We start from the raw sequence: 23534 nt of genomic DNA on the forward strand, positions 1-23534 counted from the left end.
GGAGCGTAGTGCCAGGCGGGTGTGAGATCTTATTGGCTGAGCGGCGACAGACAGGGGGTGGCGCGCGCTGCTCTCGAGGAGACGGTTGAGGCGAGGCGTGCGCGTGACGCCTGTGGGGAAAAGGCGGTTCTGATTGACGGCTAATTTGACCTTCGGTTGCGAGTGGGAGACAGGTACACTTAAAACACCTTTGCTTTTGGAGAAGTGTGTCAAAAAGAAACGGTACCACTGATAGCTCGGTTATTTTATGGAATTATTTTCTATTTTAAACCTGAGGGAAAGTGCTTTCAATCGGCTGAGGTAACGTTAATGTTAAAAACACCATTTACAGTGATTTATATTTTATTCAATATTGTTTAATATCGTTAATTTCCTGTTAATCGAAGGAAATGAATAACAATGACCAATAATTTCTATTTCCACTGATTAAAAAGTAAAAAAGATTATAAAGAAAAAATAAAACACACATACACGCTACTATGCAGTTGCCGCCTGCTCAAAATGATAAAATAACATTACCCACTGCATTATTCCTTCTGTTTCTTTTCTTCTCTAAGTATTATTGCCAACTCTTCCCACATTCTCTGTTGTTCGCAGCTGCACGCGCACTGAATCAATAATTAAGCGCGAGACCAGCCGCTCCCACTCCTGACAAAACCCATTTCACATCTCCACCGGTGAGGGCTGCCCAAGAGCGACTGCTCGCCGAATGAAGGGATTTCAGATCTTGTTTTATTTACCGAGATATGGAATTCATCACGGGCAAAAACACATTTCCTGCTTGCACCCATTTACTCCGCATATACAATCCTAATGTTGTGCATTCAATGGGTCTTCGGGGAGTTTTGTGTGAATGCGTTTCGCTCTCAGGTTTGTTGCGGAGAAATAATGGGGGTGTCATTTTAATATGGTGTGGGTCTTTGTGCTGCTGTAGTGGTACAATAGAACAAATCACAGGGCTGCAATAGGCTGGGAAACGTGTTGCGGCTGCGGTCTTATCGTCCCTGCACCTGCACTTCCTCTTAAAACCACAGCCGTGGTCCCTCACGGTGCGCAACTGCCTTGACAAGAACCACTTTTGGCATAAGAGTCCAGCAGAGCCATAAAATATGAAAGACATTTTTCACTGGATGACCGGGCTCACACTTGGGGACAAAGTACTTGAGAGTACAAACCAAGTAAAGACTCAAATTTTAAATGCACAATAGCATAATATTTCTGTTTAGCTTGACATCAAATGTCACATCAGATAAGAACAATATTTAATATATCTTCAAAGAAAATGTTCAGAAAAAGTTTTTGTAGTTACAAAATAATACCCATATGAATATATATTAGAAATGCTTGAAATACTCACATAATGCTAAAAAGCTCATTAAATCCTGCTGTGCACTGGCCACCTCTGATAAACGGCAAACTGGTGTTTTGCTTCCCTTTGCACCATGTGGAGGAATGTGAGTTTTTAAAGGCATTACCTTTCATCTTCCTCACAACAAGACATTAATTCAGGTCCCTCCCACCAACGGTTTGATTCAATTATACACAGGACCTCACTCATCATAGCGCAGACAAACTTAAGTCACTCCATTAACCTCAGTGTGAGTTCATCTGAAGTCTACCAGACACTGACGGTAGCCATCACTAAGCTCTCCACTGCCTTCAAACCTTGTGCTGCTGTTAAACCAGTACAGAACTAGTAGTGATGCTCTTCACAGTTAACAATGATGCTAACTCATCATCACATGGGCAGCAGTGTGCATTGACTTTACACATGATGCAGCCTTTAATTTTTGTACTGTGCAGACAGAGAATAGGTATCAGTGTATAAGTGGGGTGGTAACTAGATAGGTCTTTATTCACATTATTTGACAAGGCGGCATTTCAGACATGTGTGTGTTTGTGCAACTCAAGGTGCACCCTCCTGCATTTATTTCACAAGCCGTATTTCATTGGCAATGATGAATATATGAAGAGTTTCGTTGCAAAACGAGATAACTCCGTTTTTAACATTTTTGTCAAAACATGTTTATTATTATGTTATCCTGTTATTATTTTGTTTTATGGTGCTACTAAGCTGCATTTTTTAAGTTATGAAGGTTTAAATCAAAACAAACCAACTGCAGTTGAATTGATATTAATTGGAATGCATTTCTAAAAAAAAAACGGAGTTATCTTGTTTTGCACCGAAACTCCTCATATATACTGTCCAGCAGAGGATATAGTTTTTTTGCGCCTTGTTTTTTTTTTGTCTCGGCAGTAGTGTCAAAAATCAGCTCCTTACAGTATCAATAACGGGTAACAGATAAGAATAGAAAAAGAAAATAAATAAGAACACTTCACCATTAACATTATTAAAATGTTCATAATTGCAAGGTATTACATATGATTACTTGTAACAAGACGCAAAAGAACAATAACAAACGTTTAAATGTTTGTGATCACAGTGGATCTCTCTCTCTCTTCCTCTCTGTCATTTACTCACTTCCTGTCTCTTAGAAATCTTTATAAAGGACCAAATGTCAGGTGTTGGCCTTTGTACCAGGTTGCTGCAGAGAGTTCAGAGAGTCAAAGACTCTTAAAACAAATCAAAACGGATGTACTTATTTGCAAAATTTAACAGATCATGAAACATATATGAGCATAATTTTATCCTTAGGCAAATCAAAAATATCTGTGTCTGATATAGGCCTACTGGCTGCCATGTAAAATAAAATGTAACGTTTTTGTTATCATTAAAGGGTTGTCAAAAGAACTGGGTCTTCAGTACCAAACCGGTACTAAATAAATAAGTAATCGGTACCAGTTTTTTAAAGTACCGGAACCACCACAGAGCCGGGTCAACTGGGAACTGATGCGCCGGTTGTCAGTCTGAAACTTTTCATAGACGCACGCAACAAAAAGACGTAACGAGCACTAATGCAGGGTCACATTACTCATGTACAGAAATACTTCAGATTTAAAGCGCATCACTGAGAGAACAAGCAAAGTGTCAGGATGAAAGGAGGAATCACATTAAAGGCGTCGGCTGGATTTATTAGAGTTCAAGCAGGTGAGCTTTTTTAAAACTTTTACATGGGTTGAAAATGAGAAAACACATAGAGGTTTTACACAGATGTGTATACACAATTCTTGTGTTAAAAGTAATGAATGTTCGGCTAGCAATGTTTGTCGTTTTAATATGCATGCAGGTACTTAAATTTTGTAAATGCAATACAATAGCTCAGTCTTATTTTTTAAAACCAGTTATTTAGTGCCATTTGCATATGCATCTATGTTCAATCAGTTGTCTTACTGAAGTTTATTGTATTTTTCTTTTAAAGCATCAGACGATGGTGTACATCAGCATGAAAGACCCCAGCAAACACACACCGACAACACCTGCTGAAACCTTTCTGCAACAAATAAATGTTATGCTTGATGTATAAAGTAAATAAAGAATGGCAATGCTTGATATTATTATTTTATATTGAGTTTTAACTGTTTTAATAAAATAGTGTTTAATTAGTATGTTTTTGTGTTTTGCTTTGGTACTAAAATCGGTGCAGAGAACATAACTTTTGAAAACATGTCATGCACTTTCTGAAATCTATCTAAAATCATTTTAAAGAAAAAATATTATACACAGTTTTAAGACCTGGTAATAATAGAGTATACATTTATTAATGTATATGTAAACATTTTAACATCTGAAATATCAATATTATTTGTCCGTCCACTTGCAATGTATATATATCTCCTTTGTATCTTATTCATCCATATGAGAGAGCGTTTTGAATCGCAGTCGTATACAGCAGCAGTAGACGTACAGGATGAGGGAACGCGTCCAGTATGACTCAGAGGATGCTTGTGACCCTCTGTTCCTCTGTTCACTCCTGGCCTGGGTGGGGACAGATGGAGGGAGGGGTCTTAAGGATTAGACAGGCATGAGGTCTGTGGTGGGTGGTTTGGCCAAGAATACTTGGAGGCTTTGAGTGGGAGGAAGTGACCTCAGGGATCTTTACTATGGCAGAAAAATGTGTGTGTGTGTCTAAACACATAAATGACTTTCATTTAGTCATCATGCGTTGGATATGCCTCTCAGAAAAGCGAACAGCAGGTAGATGTTTTATATAAGACGCAGTCATTTGTCCTTCTACCCACTTGCATTGTACGCCAGGCATTTTGCCAAATGGGCTTTTTATGTAGGCATTGTTGCGCTAAAGGATGGCTGTTCTGACCACCGTTGGAGCGGTTTTATAACAGGGCAGCTAATGTAAATCGCATAATTTATCAGCTGTCAAAAACCCATTAAAAGTGAAGCAGCATGTGAATTGAGTAACGAGCTAAAAGCAACAAGGCTAATTGATTTATTTTCATTCTGTAAAATGGTCTTTTATACGCTCGGCAAACTAATTGACACTGAAAATGTATTCGCTCATGTTTTTATCTCGGACACAGTCGGCATAAAGTGGATTGTAATTTTTATTAAGTGTCATCATAAAATGAAATTTAAAATATGCACAGAGAACAAGTTGTTTTTATCTATTCATGCCAAAACATTTAGTCTTTTCATTTCAAAATTTTATGTAGAATTTTTATGTTGTTTTCTTTCTTCTTATACTGCGTTCAGATGTGTGTGATTTTTGATGGAGTAAGAGGTTTGGTCAAAGCCTTTGCTAGCTGAGCATGTAAAATGTCACTTTAGTTTTTGTTCACTCAAACACTCAGAGACACATGCACACACCCAGGACAGCAATCTCTCTCTCTTTCTCTCTCTCTCTCTGCCTGTACTCCTTTGTTTCTGGAGTACCTCTGATCCTCAGCGGCCGCTTAGCTCCAATTAGAGCATCCCACCAGCCTGGCCTCTAACACAAATACACACAAATACACACACAAATGCTTAGCCCCAGCCTCTTCTCACACACTGCCTCATTTGAGCCCTCAATCTGGCTAATTACTCTGAACCTTACATGCCCCGTCCCTTCCTTGCTTGCAAACACACACACACCACCTGACTCCTTTACTGGGCCACAAGCATAAATCCAAATACTCTTATTTGTCAAATATTTCAAACCCACACTGAGTGTGTTACCTACGCTGCATCAGTGTCCCGTCAATGGCATTGATTTTCTCCATATGCATCCTACACACATTCAATTCTGTTTCCAGTATGAGCATCAAGCATCTATTCTGAGAGCGGAACATGTTAAAACATGCATCAGACATGGTGATAATTGTTTCATCCGAGCGAAATCTTCCTGTGAGATGGAACATTTATTTTGTCTCAATTTTCACCCTGAATAATAACAGGTTTATTTAAAGACACCGAAGTGTAGATCCCTGCAAACTGTCAGCTCAGTTGTGTTAAAAATTGCACATCTCATTTGGTGCCTTGTTTAAAAAGTTAGATTGTTCTCCAAAGGCATTTTACTTTCTCCCATTCTTAGACGTTTAGTATTATAAAGTACATACACAACACTAAGTATTAATAATAAAATAGATCACTTGTTTTTAATATTGTAAAAAGTGCATAGTTTAACTGAAATATTAAATATTACATATAAAGAACCCTGAAATGTTTTCCAAAATGCTGTATCTGTACACTTTCAATTTGTTGAAAAACAAGAATTTCTTTTCTTTCTCCTAACATCCAATTCTATTTTTATTTGACATATCCCAATTGTCACAATTCTCATTCGCTTTGGGTATAAGGGGGGAAGTTTCCTCCCTCTGAAGCAAATATCTCCCTCTGTCAGAGGACATGAGTATCACCCAGTCCAATTCCTGTTCCTGTCACCTTCTCAAAAGAGAACCTCGACACCGCATCAACTCTTTATGGCGGCTTCACCGCCAGGCAGCACTGCATGTGTCAGGATGCTGAGCTCAGGCTCGGCTCACCCAGACGGAGCCCGCCATGTTAAGATATGAGAAAACCTGAGTTGTTCTGCATAGTCAGGCAACTTTAGAGAAAACGGGAATCTTTGTGCTGTGATCAATATTGTCCATATAAAATAAGGGGTCATCTGTGTTTGTCATGGTTGAAATACTACCAAATAGTTATGCTGACGTTTACTGGCACCATTAAGGAAACCCTCATTATACGGAGGGAAATAAGATAAATGTGGTGCTATGAGCAAATCTGGAACCCGGTGTGAGACTTTCCTCCCGGCCTGTTCCAAACAAAGGTGACATTGAGCTCCTTTCTGATCATCTGAACATCACTGATGATTCTCTCCATCTCATTTGCTTGTTATGTGGTCGATGGCACTTGGCTGGAGGGAGACCGAGTGATGGTGGAGATCGAGTCTTGCAGTATGACGGTTGGCTGTAGGGTGGTCTTTGCTGTGTTTGATCGCAGTTGGAGCTCTCGGTCACGATGAGGAAGACCGCTGTGGTCCATCTGGTCTGGTCTTTAATCAGTGCTTCCCTTCAGAGAGGAAGAGCTACATTTACTATGTTGACCAGGCCTGCTTTTGCTTAGAGCAACCACAAGCTTTTTTATTAGACTATTTATTGCAGAGCAACAATAAATACCCACAGTGCATTTCAATTTGTCTATATTGAATTTTAAAAATTGTCTTTTGGCGCCTAATCATTTATGCTTTAACATAAAATCACTAAAATTTCTTACTTGAATTTTAAGCTGTCTAACTACAGACTTGCCTCTTCGAAAGTTATTGTTATCGATGCTATTTATTTGACTTATAGTGTTTCGTTTTCCTCACCAACATTATTTGATTCTTTTTTGAGAGTTATCTGCAAAAGTCAGTCAATTTTGGCTCATTGTTATTATAAGTACAACTCGTATCTCTCTGGTAAAATCGCACAGAAATATACCATCGATCTCTCTTCTGTTTTTTCCCCTCATTCCTCCTGTTCCCCCACATATCTTTCCTTGTTTGTAGATACTCCATCACTGTGTCTTTCTTAGCCCTGGGAAAAGCAACGTCAGTATTTCTGTACCACTCCCTCCATCCTTGCTGTCTTCCAGAATTCATGGTGACTTACTTAGCCAGAACAGGAGCGAGAGAGCAAAAAGAGAGGGAGGAATAGATTTGCAGAAAGAAAAAGATACAAGAGCCGCTAGTTGTAGACAGAAGGAATGCCTTAAGATGCAATTAGCATATGCAACTTCTTTTTACGCTCTGCCCGAAATGGGGTTATTTCAGTGAGTTTGTATTGATGTTTTTGAACAAGCTTCATGGCAGAACATTTAATGCTGAACACTGCTGTTAGAGCGAATGCATTATTAATGCAAGGGGAAGCTAACGGGGACCAGCGGCTCCTCGGGGCTGTGAAGAGGACGGTTGGCGTCTCAGAGGAAGCAACACCACGCCTCAAAGGTCTTCCTCAGTAATGCACACATGCCAGGCATCCATCATTTATTCATGACAGTCAGGCGCCTCCAACTCCCCCGAACAATTAACGAATCAATGAAATGTATGGGTTCAGAAACTATCAATTCGGGGAAACAGCGCCGTTCGTCAACGTGTCAGCTCTTGGGCACAGGCTATCATTCAGGCAGAGAGCACATTTATCACTTTAGAAACAGCCTGCGTGTCATAGCAACGCGGCTAATCCTACTATAAAATGGCCGCCCAAATCTAATGGATGATTGGACTTTTTTAATAACAACCAGTCTGTGTGTGACTGCTTTTGCTAATGTGTTTAACGTATAATCCAACATTTTGGATCGACTGTGTCTGAAAGAAATGCAGCTTCTTTTCGTGGAATGACAGCTTGTTTTTGTTAGGTTTAAAGAAGGATAATCTCTTCTCTTAGTGGTCAGTGCGTTCATGCTCCTGGTGTGAAGAAAGAAACGGCTACGGATCATGTTCATCTTAGAAGATTACACTAAAATGATAGTAGCATGTATAATTCAACAACTGATGTTGCCTTCGGGGGTGTATTTGAGCCGTAGAAGTAACATGCACGCAAAATAAAAGAGAGAAAGAGGACAGTGAAATTGATGAATTACCCGTACTGCTTTTTACACTACAGTGCCTTTGCAATTCCTGTTCAATTAACAAAACCATTAATTACAGTACTTAAGCAAAGCAGGATAAACCAGACAGGCAGGCATTCGTGCACTTAACACACATTCCTGCGTAAGCACTCAACGTTTCTCTTTTAAAATCACTCCATCATCATTCCTGAAATACACGTAAATGTGCTTGCGAGAACTAAATCATTCAAATTCCTTTTTCTGGAAAAGTACAACAGCATATTGTCTATTGAAATAAACATGAACTATTTCTGCTTTTGAAAATACAGCCAGTTTTAGTTTGTATTCTCAGTAACAAAGTGTAGAGTGCTGGCTCAGCCATGAAAATTACTCTTCCTTTGTAATTTTTTTTGCCTTTCCTGCTTTTTCTCTATTTTGTATCTTTTAAGGGTTTTACTTATATAGTCTCAATTGAAACACAAAGCTTTCGCTGTTCACCGAATCTTCTGTTTTGATGTTCATTTTCCCTTCTGAAATCACATCCCTGAAACTCTAGACCTTTATTCTGTACATGAGCCTGCTTTTCTTCTGGGACCATCATCGTCAAAACTCGCCCCCCTGCCGCTGAAATCACAGGCTTTTTACTTCCAGGTCATGGTGCCTGTATCACTCATGCTGACCCTTGTCTTCGCTGACTTTCTTTTCAAAGACGAAAAGGCGAGAGCCTCTTACGACCTCCAATCTGCTTTTCTCTTCATCAACACCCAGTCCCCGTGAAATCATCAAAAAGTAAAGGCAGTGAGAAAAATCAAACCCTTCCATAGCGACATAGGGCTCATAGATTCAGAAGTGATTCCTAGGTCCCTGGAGGGACGTGTCTTCCACTACATAGGCATAGGGGCCAGATGTCACCTGTCCTCCCAGGCGAGAGGAGCTCTGGTGGGGCTAAAACTCAGCTGAGGCAGGCTGCCCTGGTTCTCTCTCTGCCTGGCTGGAGACACCTGCTCCTCGCCTCATTGGCGATGGTGCCCAGTGGAGCGTTTTTTTCATTTACGCTAAATCTCTTGCTCATGCACCAGTGTCCTGAAGCATATATGTGTTTACATGAGTGTGTATAATTTTATTTAGCTTTTGGCCTTTTACGAATGTACACATAAACACACACGTTGTAGCTATTTCAGGGTTTTACTATCCATTCTGACCTGACCCATGCACAAACACACACACGAGATCACAACACAGAAAACACTGACACTACAAACATGTGATCAGATCATTCTCAAGATTGCATGTTGATACGTTAATGTTTCCTAATAAGTGCCCTCGTTGTCTGTCCCTGCTTAACACGCTAATGCTTCAAACATAAACTGCAAGGGTTTATTTCCTTAAAGCCAGATTGCTTGCGGTAATGCATTCTTAGGCATGATACAAAAGATGGTCCCATGTCTATTTTAGCCAGGCCATTCTCACCAAAATGCGTACAAATAACACGCAGTGTGATTATTGTGCAATAGATACGCCAAATTCCAATTTTGCGTGCATATGATACGCCAGTCCTTCCCGTTCACAATTACCTTTTTGTGTCATTTTATTTATTGGTTTCTCATCTGTTTTCTTGTTTTTTTATAATTGTCGCTTGGGTTTTGGGTTAGAGCAACTTGTTATACATAAAGTGACATCCTAACCAAAACCCCAGTTCTAACCCCAACTCCAAGCGACCATGATTTAAAAATAGACAAAAAATGAAACAAAAACAAAACCCAAATCTAACCCTAAACCCAAGCGAAAATTGTTTAAAACACAGAAAACGAATAAGAAACCAATGAATAAAACGACACAAAAAGATGCACCATATAAGTGAACGGAAATTTGGCGTATCTATGATGATCACACTGCGTGTATGCATTTGGTGAGAATGGGTTGATTTTAGCTCAGATAGCCCTACTAGTTCGACCCGAATGCAGTACACAACCAAGCTATGATTGTTGTTTGTCAAAAAGACACATTCACTCCTACTTCCTATTTTATTGAATTTGCGCATGTGTTCCTCAGTTCAATATCACATCTACCGACAATACATATGAGCACAGACTGTCACCATAATGCTCAAGCAATATTTGGATGCTGTCCTGTGCAGCATTTGGCGTATGTCTATTAAAAACAGGTGGTACTCTATCTCTAGTGCATGGTAGCATTCGCAGTTTCTGCACTTGTGTAATTTACACATGCACGCACACAAGTTTGCTCGGCACAAGGTGGCAAATTTTCTCACGCATTCCGTATATGCGTATGAGTGTGACCGCTGAGTGACCTGCAGGTTAAACAGCTTATTGTTGTGTCCTTTTTTCCAAAATGGCGAAGCACCATGACAATAGCTGCGGCCCCCAATGCTACAGATGATAAAGCCGCAGGGCTCCAGAAAAAGAATCACGGTCTGTCCTTTACGGAAGTGTCGGAATTTAAATCGAAGCGAAATATTGATGGGAAACGCTCAGCAATGAAAATGAAACGCTAGTGTCATATTTGGTTTAGCACTGTACCTTTTGTGCCAGGCTAAATATACACAGAGGTAAAAAGGTACTGGCGCCTGTATTCTAGGGTGAACGCTAATAACTTGGCAAGGCAGAGACGTTCTACTAGAAGGAGAAAAGGGTTCTTATTTCTGTACAGGAAGTTGATCCACTGCAATCTAGCGCTATTGTGTTGAGAGATGTGAATCTTTTCACAGTTGATGAGTCTGCTTCAGTCGCCGCTCGGCTGCTCTTGTGCAGGATTCACGCTTACACACACGCTACGGCTTTGTGCGGGGGTAGAATGCAGCACCTGTTCTCGGTACAGTTAGACTGGGGTTGAGCAGCACAAATGAACTAATTTCCAGGGCTACATTGAACAGAGGACACTGCAATCACAGCAGAAGGGGCCTGTCGAGCCAGCAGATGGGCAGAGCTAATCATTGTTGTGAAATAGAGATGACCCTGCCTATCTCTCGTACTGCCAACAGACATTTGCCAATCGCTCCTCAATTCCCTTTTCTCTCCCCCTCATCTATGTTTGTTTCTCAGCTCCCTCTAACGAATTTAGGAGTAAATGTAGCCTTCAAAAAATGGTCGAAAATCAAGTTGGAAACCAACACGCAGCCGTTTGTGATACGGTAGAGCAGCTGTAACCCTTGAACTTCTGTGCGTGTGCATGTGCACGCTAGCACATAATCGCCAATCAGAAGCTGATTTTTTTATCCAGCGAATCTGCATGTGTACGGATTAATATCCGTAACCTTAGCGAGTCACACAAGTTTTCATTTGAACGTGCCGTTTTTTCTGTGATTGCGCTTTTGTGGTATTTCAGTCTTTCATCATTTGTGCTGAATGCTGAAAATGTTCTGTAATTGGAAATCGTACCGTATCCTGCTTAGCGCAGTATCTCGAGTGGCAATGTGTCATGCTTAATTAAAAAAAAATGCTACGGTTATTAACCGTGATTAGAAATCAGTTCAATGTCTTTTGGATGTTTGAGAACCCGTGAGAGTGCTTGGCATGACACAACAGTCAAACACAACTACTGTGTGCTGCTACTTTGCAAAAAACAAAAAACATGGTTTACTCAGATTGTTGAAAATAAGCTTGAGTAAATTATGTCAGATTTAATGATCTTTTGCTTGTAATGATTACGCTTGGCTTTTAATGTCAGTTGATGTCTGTAAAAAATGCTTACGGATTTAGTTTTGCTTGATTGATTTACTTAATCATAAAACGCAGTCATTATTGTGATATATTAATTTTATACCGTGCGTATGGAAAGTAATTGAAAAAGCTTCATTTAAATGGAACATTCTAGTCATTTTCTCCGGAAAGATGTCTGGGAGACACCTAATGCACATTGAAATAAAAAATCTCCCTAAAAAGGCATACACGCAGACCTCTACCTCTTGTCTGTACAATGATTTAATGTATGCAAATGATCTGGCTTCAGTTAATGAAGGCACCATTAATCATTGTAACGATGCTCTGCTTTAACCTGGTTAATTACAATCTGAAATGCGAGTTGTGTATTTACGGATGAATGCGAGACATAAAAAAGATTTTTGAACAGGCCAGCAGTACAAGATTGCAACCATTGTATTAAACAGTCGGTACTAAAAACGAAAATATTTTCGTGACCCAAAACTAAAAATTCTAACTAACAATTTGTTATTTAATTTTTACCCGTTGACAATGGTATGAGTAAATATTGGTATGCATAAAATCTGATGTTTTGTATAATAATCATCACTATATTATGAAATAAAGGAAGACGAGTTCAAAGTTTTATTTTGTTAATTTTTATCTTTAACAATAAACGTGTAAACAAAACATTTACACATCAGAACATCAACAAAATCAGGGTTTGTTGACAGTCTGAGAGTGAAGCAGACCAACCATGTTTATCTTTCAAAAACATTAAATTGTTAAAAATAAATCAATGTTCTGAATAACATTTTTCATAGTTCCCACCACCTTCATATCGCTCATTAATTTTCATTGCGTATTAATTTGTCGTATAGCCTTTTTGCATTACTAGGCCAAAAAGTAACTGATTGCTGAATCACACTATCCCAGATTTTCGTTAAACCGCTATGTAGTTCAAATTAAAATATTGCGCTTGTGACTCAACCAGCCTGGTTTTACTTTATCTTTTCAGAGCTAACCAGGATGAATAATCAAAATGTTTCAAAATCCCCGAGCTGCCAGGGATTTTAAGAGAAATGCGTGTATGCACCTCGGAAAGGTTTAAAAATCTGCTGTCTCTGCTTATGAACACCCATCCGAATGCGATCGCAATGTGTGTGTACGTTTGGTTTTCGCGTGTGTGTGTTTGTGCCCTGGCAGAGGAGCTCCTGTGCTGTCACTATGAGTCTGATTTGTGTGAGAATGTGGTTCGGCTCCAGGCAGGCAGGCTGATCCTGTTTTGTGGAGACGAGGAACGAGAGCCCATCACAGATTAGACACCCACAGTTTCGTGTCGATTTAATGCACCAAGTCAGGGATTTATTCTTAACCGACCGACGCTTACAGCACCAGCCAGCAAGTCAGCCAGCCAGGGCTTTCCCATGCAGTCATTTCTATAACCTCTATGACAGTCGTAGAAGATCAGAAATAAATGAATGAGAATGTGATGAAGTGTTTGAGACTTGAGTGAAGATATTATGCTTTATATGAATGTCTCACCGATCTATAAATTCAATATAACCGTGTTTAAAGATTGTAAGATGTACACATCCATCCATTTTCTACAGTACAACGCTTATCATATGTAGCGTGACGGTTGGTGTTGGAACATAGATGTAAAGTTGTATTTTATAATATAGCATATCACATAATCAGTAGTACAGGAATTAAATAGCTTTTGATGTCCTGTAAATGTTTTCTATAGAAAAAATACAATAAATCCGAATGTGTATTACAAGACCCTCGATCCACATTAAAACATGATCATGCCTTAGTCGTTTCCAAACAGTCTTGTACCGAGGAGCGAACATTTACAAAGTTATTTATAAATTTACAAACACCATAAAACATGAAACCCCGTTCCCTCAGATAATCAACTTTAAAACACTGACTTAAGAAATATAAGCACGCACACACAAATACACGTGCCACACTTTCAATTTCAGGCATCAGTACACAAGTAGCCACACAACACATTTCGAGCAGGACTATACAAGCAATGAACTTACACAACCTGCTTTTTCTCTCATTCTATCTCTATAACTGATAGAAAGATCTAGTCAAAGCAGGCGACACAATGATGCATGAAAACATTCGCCCGTAGGGCTGCACACATTCACCTAAATGAAGTTACTATACTGTGCTACGTCTACGTTTTCTCTTTCATTTATCTAACAAATCTATCTATCCTCTTACCCCCAGCTCCCTGGCCCCCAGTTGGCTGGACGAATCTCGGGGGAAAAGCAGCGAGCCCATGCCCGGGAACGAGCCTTCCGCCTGGGCTACTGCCGAGTTCTGTGAACACTTTACCATCATCTTCAGACACTGCTCACGAGGTTTACAGGGAAACAGAAAGAAAAGAGGAAAAGAACAGAATTCTAGCCAGGGTGGTAAGGAAATATACAGGCTAAAGAAAAGCAAAAAGTGGAGGGAAAGCGATAGCTAGACTGCCACGATGATAGAGAGCCGTGTGCTTACGTTTACATTCGATTCGTGCTACACACACACACACACGCACAAACACGCACGCAGTCGGTGTGAGCCCCAGATGGGCAAGTCATCAAGCAAGCTCAGCAGTTACAGCTATCTTGCTTTGAGTAAATGAGAAAATGAAATGATTGTGCGTGGGAGAAGGAGAGAGAGCGAGTCTAGTCTCTCATCCATTACAAGTACGCCCATAGAGCAGAGAGGTTCTGCCTTCAGCTAGCAAAACGCTTAACTGGACCTAAACGCTTCGTCCCTGCACATTCATTTAAACCTCTGTCAGCCGCAACATATAGAAGCACATTGATAAAACACACAGAAACGTCACACACGACGAAATGATGAACAGACACTTAGAGAAGTGAGGTGACTGAAGAAGAAATATCCAAGTCCTTTACCTCATTGCTCAACAAAGCAGCGTTCAGTGTTCGGCTGATTTCAAACATCTTCTTGTTGGTGTTTCTTGTCGCCCGTCTCGTTTTTTTTTTGTTTGGTTTTGTGTTGGCTTTTCTGTGTGTGCTCACGTAGCTCTACGGCTCCTTTTCGCTCTACTGGAAATGGGAATCGGTCCCGAGAAAAAAAGAACGAAAAATAAACCGATTAAAAAAAAGAAGAAAAGGATGGAGAAATCCTCTATATGTGCTGTCTGGTTGGATGTGTTTTCTCTCTTCTCTTGCGCCCTTGTTTTCTGGTGCACCTCTGTTAAATGTGGCGCTAGTGCCCTGGCTCACGGCACACGACTGAAGAGTCAATATTTTTTTATTTTAGCTCCCCAGAGTCAGCACATTAAAACAAGCAGTCGGTCTGCCGGGCTTCTTTCCTTATCTGTCCTCCACACACTCGCTCACACAATGCGCTCCGATCCTCACACTGCTCTGTAGCAGATTAGTCCATCCCAAAACATAGCTCTTAGTTTAAACTCTCTCTCTCTCTTTCTCCATCCCTCACCCTTTTTCTCTCCTTCCTTGCTCCCTCCCTTCCTCACTCTTTCTCTCCTTACTACCCCCCACCCCACCCTCTACACACTCTCTCTCTTTCTCGAGCACGCTATCCTGCAGCTACAGTTCACTATGTTACCACAAGGTGGGAAGACTGTTCATAACAGACATGACACAGTCACATCTGCCTTTCCTGGCTCATCCTTTCCTCTCTGTTTGGCTTCACGGCTCCTCCACTGCTCGCGGGGTACACACGAACGACTTGGCACCCTCTCACCTCCATTCTCCCCCTCTCTCGCCTCCTCCTGCGCAGCCATCGCCTCATGACAGCCACATTTGATGCATGGGACAGAACAGGGCTGATATATAGACCAATTGCATTAAGAAAATTTTGACCAATGGCACATTGCCTTAGAAAACCCCTGCAGATATGTCAGCGTATCATTCCCGGAGAATGTAAGAATCTTCATATACAGTGGCCACAATTTGGACACTTAAATATACATGAATGTCATTGCATTAGACCAGTGGGTCTCAAACTGGGGGACCTGAGATGGTGCCAGGGGGCTCCAGTTTAATGACATTTTATAAAATTGATACAAATCAATTTATCATAAATTCTGTGTAATTAAACCTCATAAAATTAAGGCTACTAAACAACAGCACTGCATTGTATAATGTAATATGTTTTGTTTAGTTTAATTCAAATTTTAAGTTTTGGAATATTTGATGTCATACATTTTCTTTGCACTGTAAAAATGCCTTGGTTATTTTTGACCCATAATGGTTAAATATTGGACAGAACACGTGCTGGGTTAAAAATGGACCCAATGCTGGGTTATTTTAACACAACTGCTGGGTTATTTTAACCCAACTGCTGGGTTATTATACCCCATGGATGCATAATAACAACCCAACATTGGGTCATTTTTAACCCAGCACAGGGTCATGTTTAATCCAGCACGTGTTCTATCGAATATTTACCCATTATGGGTCAAAAATAACTCAGCCATTTTTAGAGTGTGGGGGGCCAAGAAGGGATGCACTGTACACAAGGGGGGCCGCACGGCGAAAAAGGTTAAGAACGGCTGCATTAGACAACAACATACTAAGTATTTATTTTTTAACATAAATTAAGCATGCAACTTAATTTGAATTTAGATTTCCTCCAAGGAATTTTTAATTTGAGGGTACGTAATTTCATACATGAAGTAATATTTACTGTACCTTGGGACCAGTTGGCTAAAAAGAATTGGAAAAAAAGCTTAGAAAAGTGAAGGTGGGTCTGAAAAAAGACCATTCGAAGTACCGTTCGTATGGGTATATTTGTACTATGTAATAGTCAACAATAGATTGTATGCATTTTATGCCAGCAATCATTAGGATATTAAGTAAAGATCATGTTCCATATATATTTTGTACATTTCTTATCGTAAATATATAAATAATTTGTGTTGGCATTGGTAGGTACTTCATTTGGACAACTTTAAAGGTTATTTTCTCATATTGATTTTTTTGCACCTTCAAATTCCATTTTTTCAAATAGTTGTATCTCAGCCAATGTATAGTCTCCTAATACTAACAAACTATACTGTACATCAACGGAAAGTTTATTTATTCAGCATTGTGATGAATTTTAAAAAATTGACCCTTGTTTTTGTGTTCCAGGTTTTGTGTAAAATACTTTGCTGCCTTAAAATTTTTTGTTGAATTAACTCAGATTTACAAGTCATTTCAACTTACTATTATTTATCTTGACTAGAGATGAGTTGTTATAACTAAAGGTGAGTTGTTATAACTTATAAAATTATGTTGACTTTTCTCAACTATATTTTATAAGTTGTGACAACTCATCTCTGTTGACATGACTTGTAAATCTGAGTTTATTTAAGGCAGCAAAGTATTTTTTACAGTGAGGGTTACATTTGTTTTTAAATGCCACTTGGTTTTATATCTCGCTATTGAATGCAATGATGCTCATGATTTTTTTATGTTGTTTAAGTGTCCAAATATGATTTGGGGCCACTGTAGGAATAGCTATAAAGCCTGTTTAACAAATTGAACAGGCAGGTTTTGTGTTGTAACATCGCACTGTGTTTGAATTGTGTTAAAGCGTAATTGTTATGATTCATCAGACATAGTTTCAAAAGTTAGAATGTAATACAATTATTTTTTGATTATGAAACTTGAACACTGACTCCCACATACCAGCCAAAACCAAGGTAGAAACAACCAATAACTTTAATTCTGTTAAAGATTTCCATGAAATAATAGGCAACCTGATTCCCATCACAACAAATACCTGTTTAGGTCTTTATATAAAGCCACGTTTTCACGTAAACCAGGTAATGTTTTAAGCTCCAGTTTTTGTTATAAATCTTTTAGGGGTTTTACTTTAAATATCTATTTTCACTGAGTGACTTTGGTGACTCATGTTCTTGGCTTTAAAGGCTAAAATTATTCCTTTGTAATTTTGTTTTCTTTTCCCATATAAAAGAAAGTATGACCATATATGAGGTCATTGTTATTGATTTAGTCATACTGTAGACTCACAGATGTATTGCCATCAGACAGTGACTATGTAACACTGTAATCTTACTATTTAAAAATACAGTCATTACGCATACAAAATTAGACTTTCACACGATTCAATGTTTAAAATGTCAATGTTAAAAGCTGTAATTAAGAAGAGTGGATGCAATTAATCACAATCTGATTTGACATCTTTGACATCATTCATTGTGCTGTTTGGGTTAAACAATTAAATATTAATTGTTTAAATACAAACATTAATATTGGATATTTTTTGTCTATAGAAAATATGCTTTGTTGTTAACAGAACACAAAGCATATCAACAGCTTCATGTTTTAACTGTTGCAGCTAATTAAATGGTTTTCGTTAAACTCCTTAAATAAGATCTTAAGCGCAAGACATTTTCATGTTTTATTCTACAACATAAAACACACCAGTAATACAATTAAGTTACTACATGGGACTACAGACATTGTCGGGGACTTTAAACGTCACACATGAAGATCCCAAAAACAACGCAATATGGGCACAATCGGGCACAGTTCCCAACAAAAATTCATTTTCTTATCAGGAAACATGTTTTTAAATGTGTTTAATAGAGTTTGAAAGAGTTCTGAAAAGCTTGGTGGTGATGACGTTGGGATGTCGAGAGACCGTGGTGTAGTTCGCTTGTAGCCTAAAGGTTAGCTTTATATTTCTAGTAAACGCATTTAGGCTTTAAAATTCATAATGAGTGCATTTACATGCACAGTTTTACGCCGATTATGCTTAATAAACTGATAACACGTGAAGTCATGTAAACGTGCAAAAAGTTTTTTTTTTTGATCGGAGAAAGCCCATAAACGGGGTAAGCAAAAACCGTTCGGCACAGGTAGTTTTTTGCTCATTACCCCGATTTCGCGTGGCATGTAAACCTTAACCGGCTTTCTCACAGTTTTGTCCATCTGCGCATGTCTCCGCATGTGAAAGATAAACGTCAGACGCGGAGGTAACCACAAAGTAACGCATAAAAGTCTCTGCTCTACTAAAGCAGTTGGCTGAGAAACTGTGAAAATAAAAACTGATGTTATATTTACAGGTTCTGGTGACACGAAAAGAGATAAAACAATATAGCTCTAAGCGAATTCACGCGTTTTAGACCATAAAACATTTTTTGTTACATACAGCAAACATCTCCTCACTATCTGCTTGCTGCCTGTCTGCTGATCAAACTGTAAAAAAACGCGATCTCTGTAGACAGCCTAGGCTCCCCAAACTGCAATAACAACAAAGTGGCCAAACCTACCATCAGATACGATAACAAAGTATTCCAGCCAATAAATGACAAGAAGGATTTGGGGGTGGGGGTTATGCGCGTTCATGAAAGCACGGAAGGGAGGGGAGAGGGAGGAGTTAGCTACGCTCCGTTTGTTTGAAAACAGTTCAAACATCAACAAAAAGTAACGTCACACAGATTCGCTTAGAGCACCTTTAAGACAGCTATGCCGTCGGCTGTTTGATCGAGTATTACGTACAGGCGATGACGTCACTACCTGCGAGAAACCTGACAAATCTCCAAGTCCCATGTAACCGCAGTTGTCTGCATAGCCGGTTTATTGATTTGCATGTAAACGCATGAAAACAGTTTTTATAATAAACTGATTTTTGATAGTTATCAGCTTATTCTGTGCATGTAAACATACTCAATGTTATGTTCATCTGTGAAGATTGATGTTGTTGGACAAAACTTAAAAGAGTCTTTTTTTAAACATAGAGCATATTTTTTGCGCTATTCCAATTTATGGGGAAAATGAATGGGCTTTTTAGCATCCCACTAACTTCCTGGTTGGCCTACGTCATCCCTGCGGCACTCCTCTTTCTATCAAAGAAAAAACAAAGAAAGCAGACATGAAGTCATTTTCAACCTGTTTTGTTGCTAGAGATTTTCAAGTGTGAAAAGTGGAGGTTAGCTGAAAGTGGGTATGACTGCAATAAAATGAGCCGTTACTTCTTTTCCTATTTTTTCAACTTCATTTACAGTACAGTATGATCCGATCTTCAGGTCCCATGAGAGGCGTGTGCCCAGTTAATAGCAGCCTATTGACATCAACCCATCTGTTCAGGTGGACTGAAGCCAACAGCAAAAGAAAATGGATAGATAAAGAACGACAGAGAGAGAGAGAGAGAGAGAGAGAAATACAAGCCTCCGTTTATACGTCAGAGCGGGTGTGTGTAAGTACGTGTGTAATCCTTTTTGATACCTAACATTTGGTTAATGCAATTAAAAAAATAGTTTGTTCCCCCCACAGTGTCTACATTGTAACTTTTAATGCTAAATCCATTTAGAATAATATTGTTACAGGCAAATGTTATCAGATTATGAAATCCACTCAGTGTGTTGCACACTACTTAGGGATCATGTAAACAACACAGTTGTCTCACTCTTACTGTAATCATGTTCACAGTGAATTTTCCATTTCCCAGGTTTGTGGAGCATTCGAGATTTTATACAACAGAGCACTCGGGAGACTGCATGTGTTTACATGTGGCTCATTCACTGTGCTGGGATGTCACTTGAATCATGAGTCTACTGCTTGATTCTAGAGTCAGCTGCCGCTCATTCCTCTCTCTTCTGTCCATTCGGGTGCCAGGGGATTCTGATTGCTGTCTCCATAGTGATTCTATGTGTCTTCATAAAGCCCGTTCAGAGTCTGTCTCTTTCCTGTGTGCTGTCTGCGCCATGCAGATGACCTGCCATTCACTGCAAGGGACTGGAATCCCAACATGGTCTAACTAAAAAGGGTTTCCCTGTTCAACCAAAAACACGCAGAGCACACTGGACAGAGCAAAGCCCATTCACAAATATTCAGGATGCCTTGTCTTAGGCCACATTTACACTGCATGTTTGAAGCATAGACTGTTAAAAAATATGGACGTAGTGTCCGTGACGTCAACCAAGGGTTTGTGAAGAGCGTTTTTTCAAGGCCAATAGTTGGCAGGGCCTGACATCGCCATCTTGGCAGCGCGTCACGACCGAGGGGCAACCTTCCGATCTTTGATGAAGCCAATACGGAAGTGACTTAAACTGCAATTCATCGACTGGCCGCTTGAGGCTGGCACCAAAAGGGAGTCAATTCCCATAGATCACCATGTTAAAATGGCCAACTTTACAATAGAAAATAATATGTTTACAGCCTGGTACAAGAAGTGTTTTTGGTCTGTAAAGCAAATTTTTCCCTTCATGACAACTGTGAGGGGGTGACTTTTTTGTAATTCATCCGATTAAATGATATTAAGGATTAAACTTCTGCATAATTAAGTCACTTGTGTGACGGGTGAACTGCCACTGCTGTTACTACAATTGAGCTAGGCGGGCGTGGTTTGAGCAACCAGCCACGTCAGCTTCACCAATGTCCCGCCTCTTTACCCATTTTCGGTTATAGATGGTGACGGCAGGCACGCCTACTTTAAGCTTCAAAAACGATCTTCAAAAACCAACGGGTGACGTCACGGACACTACGTACATATATTTTTTTACAGTCTATGGTCACGATGCATCACCAGCGGATAACCAAAAATGGGCAAAAAGCTGGGGCATGGGTAGAGCTTAGGTGCCTGGTTGCTGTAACCACACCCGCCTGTCACTCAAGTGGCCACGCCCCTAATTATGCAGAACTTTAAACCTTATATAAGTTACAAAATTTCACCCCTCTTACAGTTGTCATGTAGGGCAAAATTGACTAGTTAGACCACTAGTTGCCCCTTAGTTTGAAGTGACTCAATTTTTGTTTCTCATACGGCACAATTTGGACATGACCCAGGAACATGTAAGCAGGAAAAAGCGCATTGATTCTGATATTATCAGATCGTTTTCAGGCCTTATTTTATCGCGATTAATCATATACAAAATAAAAGTAATTTTTTGCATGTATACATTTCAGAATGTTTATATATATATATATATATATATATATATATATATATATATATATATATATAAACATTCTGAAATGTATACATGCAAAAAAATACTTTTATATATGTATGAAGAGTTTCGTTGCAAAATGAGATAAATCCGTTTAAAACATGTTTATTATTATGTTATCATGTTATTATTTTGTTTTATGGTGCTACTTAGTTGTATTTTTTACGTTATGAAGGTTTCAATCAAAACAAACCTACATAATATATATACACATGTAAATGTTTCATAAATACATACATGCATACAATGTGTGTGTATTTATATATAAATAATAATTACACACAGAACACACTTGTATATTATGTTACAAATCACTTTTATTTTGTATGCAATTAATTGCAATTAATCTTTGCCCAGCACTAATATTAAAAGATCATTTAAGCAAGTCGTCAAAAGATGGATATAGTCAACGAATCGGAATTGTGCATCAGGATCTACAGTGCAAATCCAGCCTTGTATAGCAAATGCTTCAAATGCCTCCAGACCAAAAATCGAATCTTTAATTGCTAACTGTCTGTCGAGTTTTGCCATCATTGTATTTACTCTCGTGTGATTGTTGGCAGTAGAGTTGGTTATAATGGTGGGCTAAAACTTATTTTGATGTGGAAAAACATTGAGTCTCATGGGAACCAATTAAAAATCAGAGGCTCAAGAAGTGGACTGTACTTTGCTTTTGTATTTTATGATTGATGGGTTCATTAAATCATCTGTTCACTTGGCAGACCGCATGACAGGAAAAGAAATTCTGCTTTGCAGGCATGTCATAATTATCATAGGAATAACTGTTAACATTCTGGAAGAAATTTTATTTCCTCCTTTTTGTTCGCAGATATCTGCCTCTGGCATACGCAGGTGTCTCTTCCATGGACTCTGGAGCATGCGCAAATCCCTGGAGACGCAAAACAGCTAGAATGGGAATCGTTTCGAACTATCTATATTTTTGTCGCCCAATTCATAATACGAATTGACAGTCTCAATAAATAAACAAGGAGGCATAGAGCCAGATAATTGGAGATGTTAGGGAATGACATACCATGAAGGACAGCTATTCAATTTTCAGTCTGAAGGGTGTATTGTGCTGCACAATTCCTCATTATTTAAAAACAATCAAAGTACCCTGGTTGTCCTGCTGGTTGTAGTTTGCCATCAAATATGATCGCGAGAAAAAAAAAATTATTGCCAATTTTGTCTTATTAAAGACGACCCCCGTTCTCTTCATCTGCTCCTGACATTCGCAGCTCTGCTCATAAAACTGAAAATTAGCAACTGAGGGTCTCGGTGCCTGTGTCCTTCTGAAACACAAGTCATACGGTTGTTCATTTGCAGGCTAATCAGAAACCTGCACTATTAATGGAAAATGAATGAGGTCGGATTTGATTGTGGTTGATGGCAGGCTATGCTCCAATTGTCCTGGAATCCATACACTTAAATCAATCTAAATTGAGAGACAGCCAGTGTCGGTTGTGAGCGACATTGTAATTTTAAAATATGAGACACTTAAAGGAGCCGTAGAGGACTTAAGAGTTATGTTTAAAGAGTAGAACTTGGTATTATTACACCAGTAAATTGCCGACCATTTGATTTTTATCAAAACACGAGGTATATGAGATCTTATATCAGATGGTTTTCTGTGTTCTTTAAAAAAGATTAAAATAGGAAGGCGATAGTTGGTTGTGTCTTTTTCAATGCACATTACAAGTAAAACTTTCTCATCTGTGGATTGTTCTTTTTTACTATAGCTCATGAGATTTTATGGAGTAGTTATTTTGTTGAAGTATCAGATGTTTCTTCTAAAATTAATGTAGAATGTAGGTTTTGGGTTTGGGTAGGTTTGATAGGAAATCTTGCTTTGTTAAAATCTTAATAATATATATTATCATTAATTTTGAATAATAATATTTACATTTAATTGCAAAATTTGGCAAATATGAGCCCAATTTGTGACTGTTAAGATCACTTTTGAAACTCAAATGAAAACATTTGTGGA

General features: G+C 39.0%; 1 protein-coding gene and 1 long non-coding RNA gene across 10 annotated transcripts in view; one reads left to right on the forward strand and one right to left on the reverse strand.

Moving 5' to 3' along the window:
* Positions 1-15068, reverse strand: part of elavl4 (ELAV like neuron-specific RNA binding protein 4) — a 105381-nt gene extending 90313 nt beyond the window's left edge. The window contains exons 1-2 of one of the 4 annotated variants that reach the window (XM_073868020.1): positions 14511-15068; positions 13825-13953 (exon numbers count right to left, since the gene is read on the reverse strand). In XM_073868020.1, the coding sequence (XP_073724121.1) occupies positions 13825-13953; positions 14511-14558 (177 nt within the window). In that variant the 5' untranslated portion in view covers positions 14559-15068. Of the gene's footprint in view, positions 1-13823; positions 13954-14509 lie in introns of all 4 variants that reach the window. The other 3 variants (XM_073868019.1, XM_073868021.1, XM_073868026.1) reach the window with 3 other exon arrangements.
* LOC129413673 (uncharacterized) lies at positions 23-23140 on the forward strand. Of its 6 annotated transcripts, none has more exons than XR_012369707.1 (4): positions 23-173; positions 13831-14018; positions 19603-19798; positions 22377-23140. It is a non-coding gene; the product is annotated as an uncharacterized lncRNA (long non-coding RNA). The 6 variants fall into 6 exon arrangements; XR_012369706.1 differs by having other exon boundaries at positions 19603-19794; XR_012369709.1 differs by having other exon boundaries at positions 19603-19788.
* Positions 23141-23534: the final 394 nt, after the last annotated feature.

Source organism: Misgurnus anguillicaudatus, chromosome 5, assembly GCF_027580225.2.
Source record: "Misgurnus anguillicaudatus chromosome 5, ASM2758022v2, whole genome shotgun sequence".
NCBI lineage: Eukaryota > Metazoa > Chordata > Actinopteri > Cypriniformes > Cobitidae > Misgurnus > Misgurnus anguillicaudatus.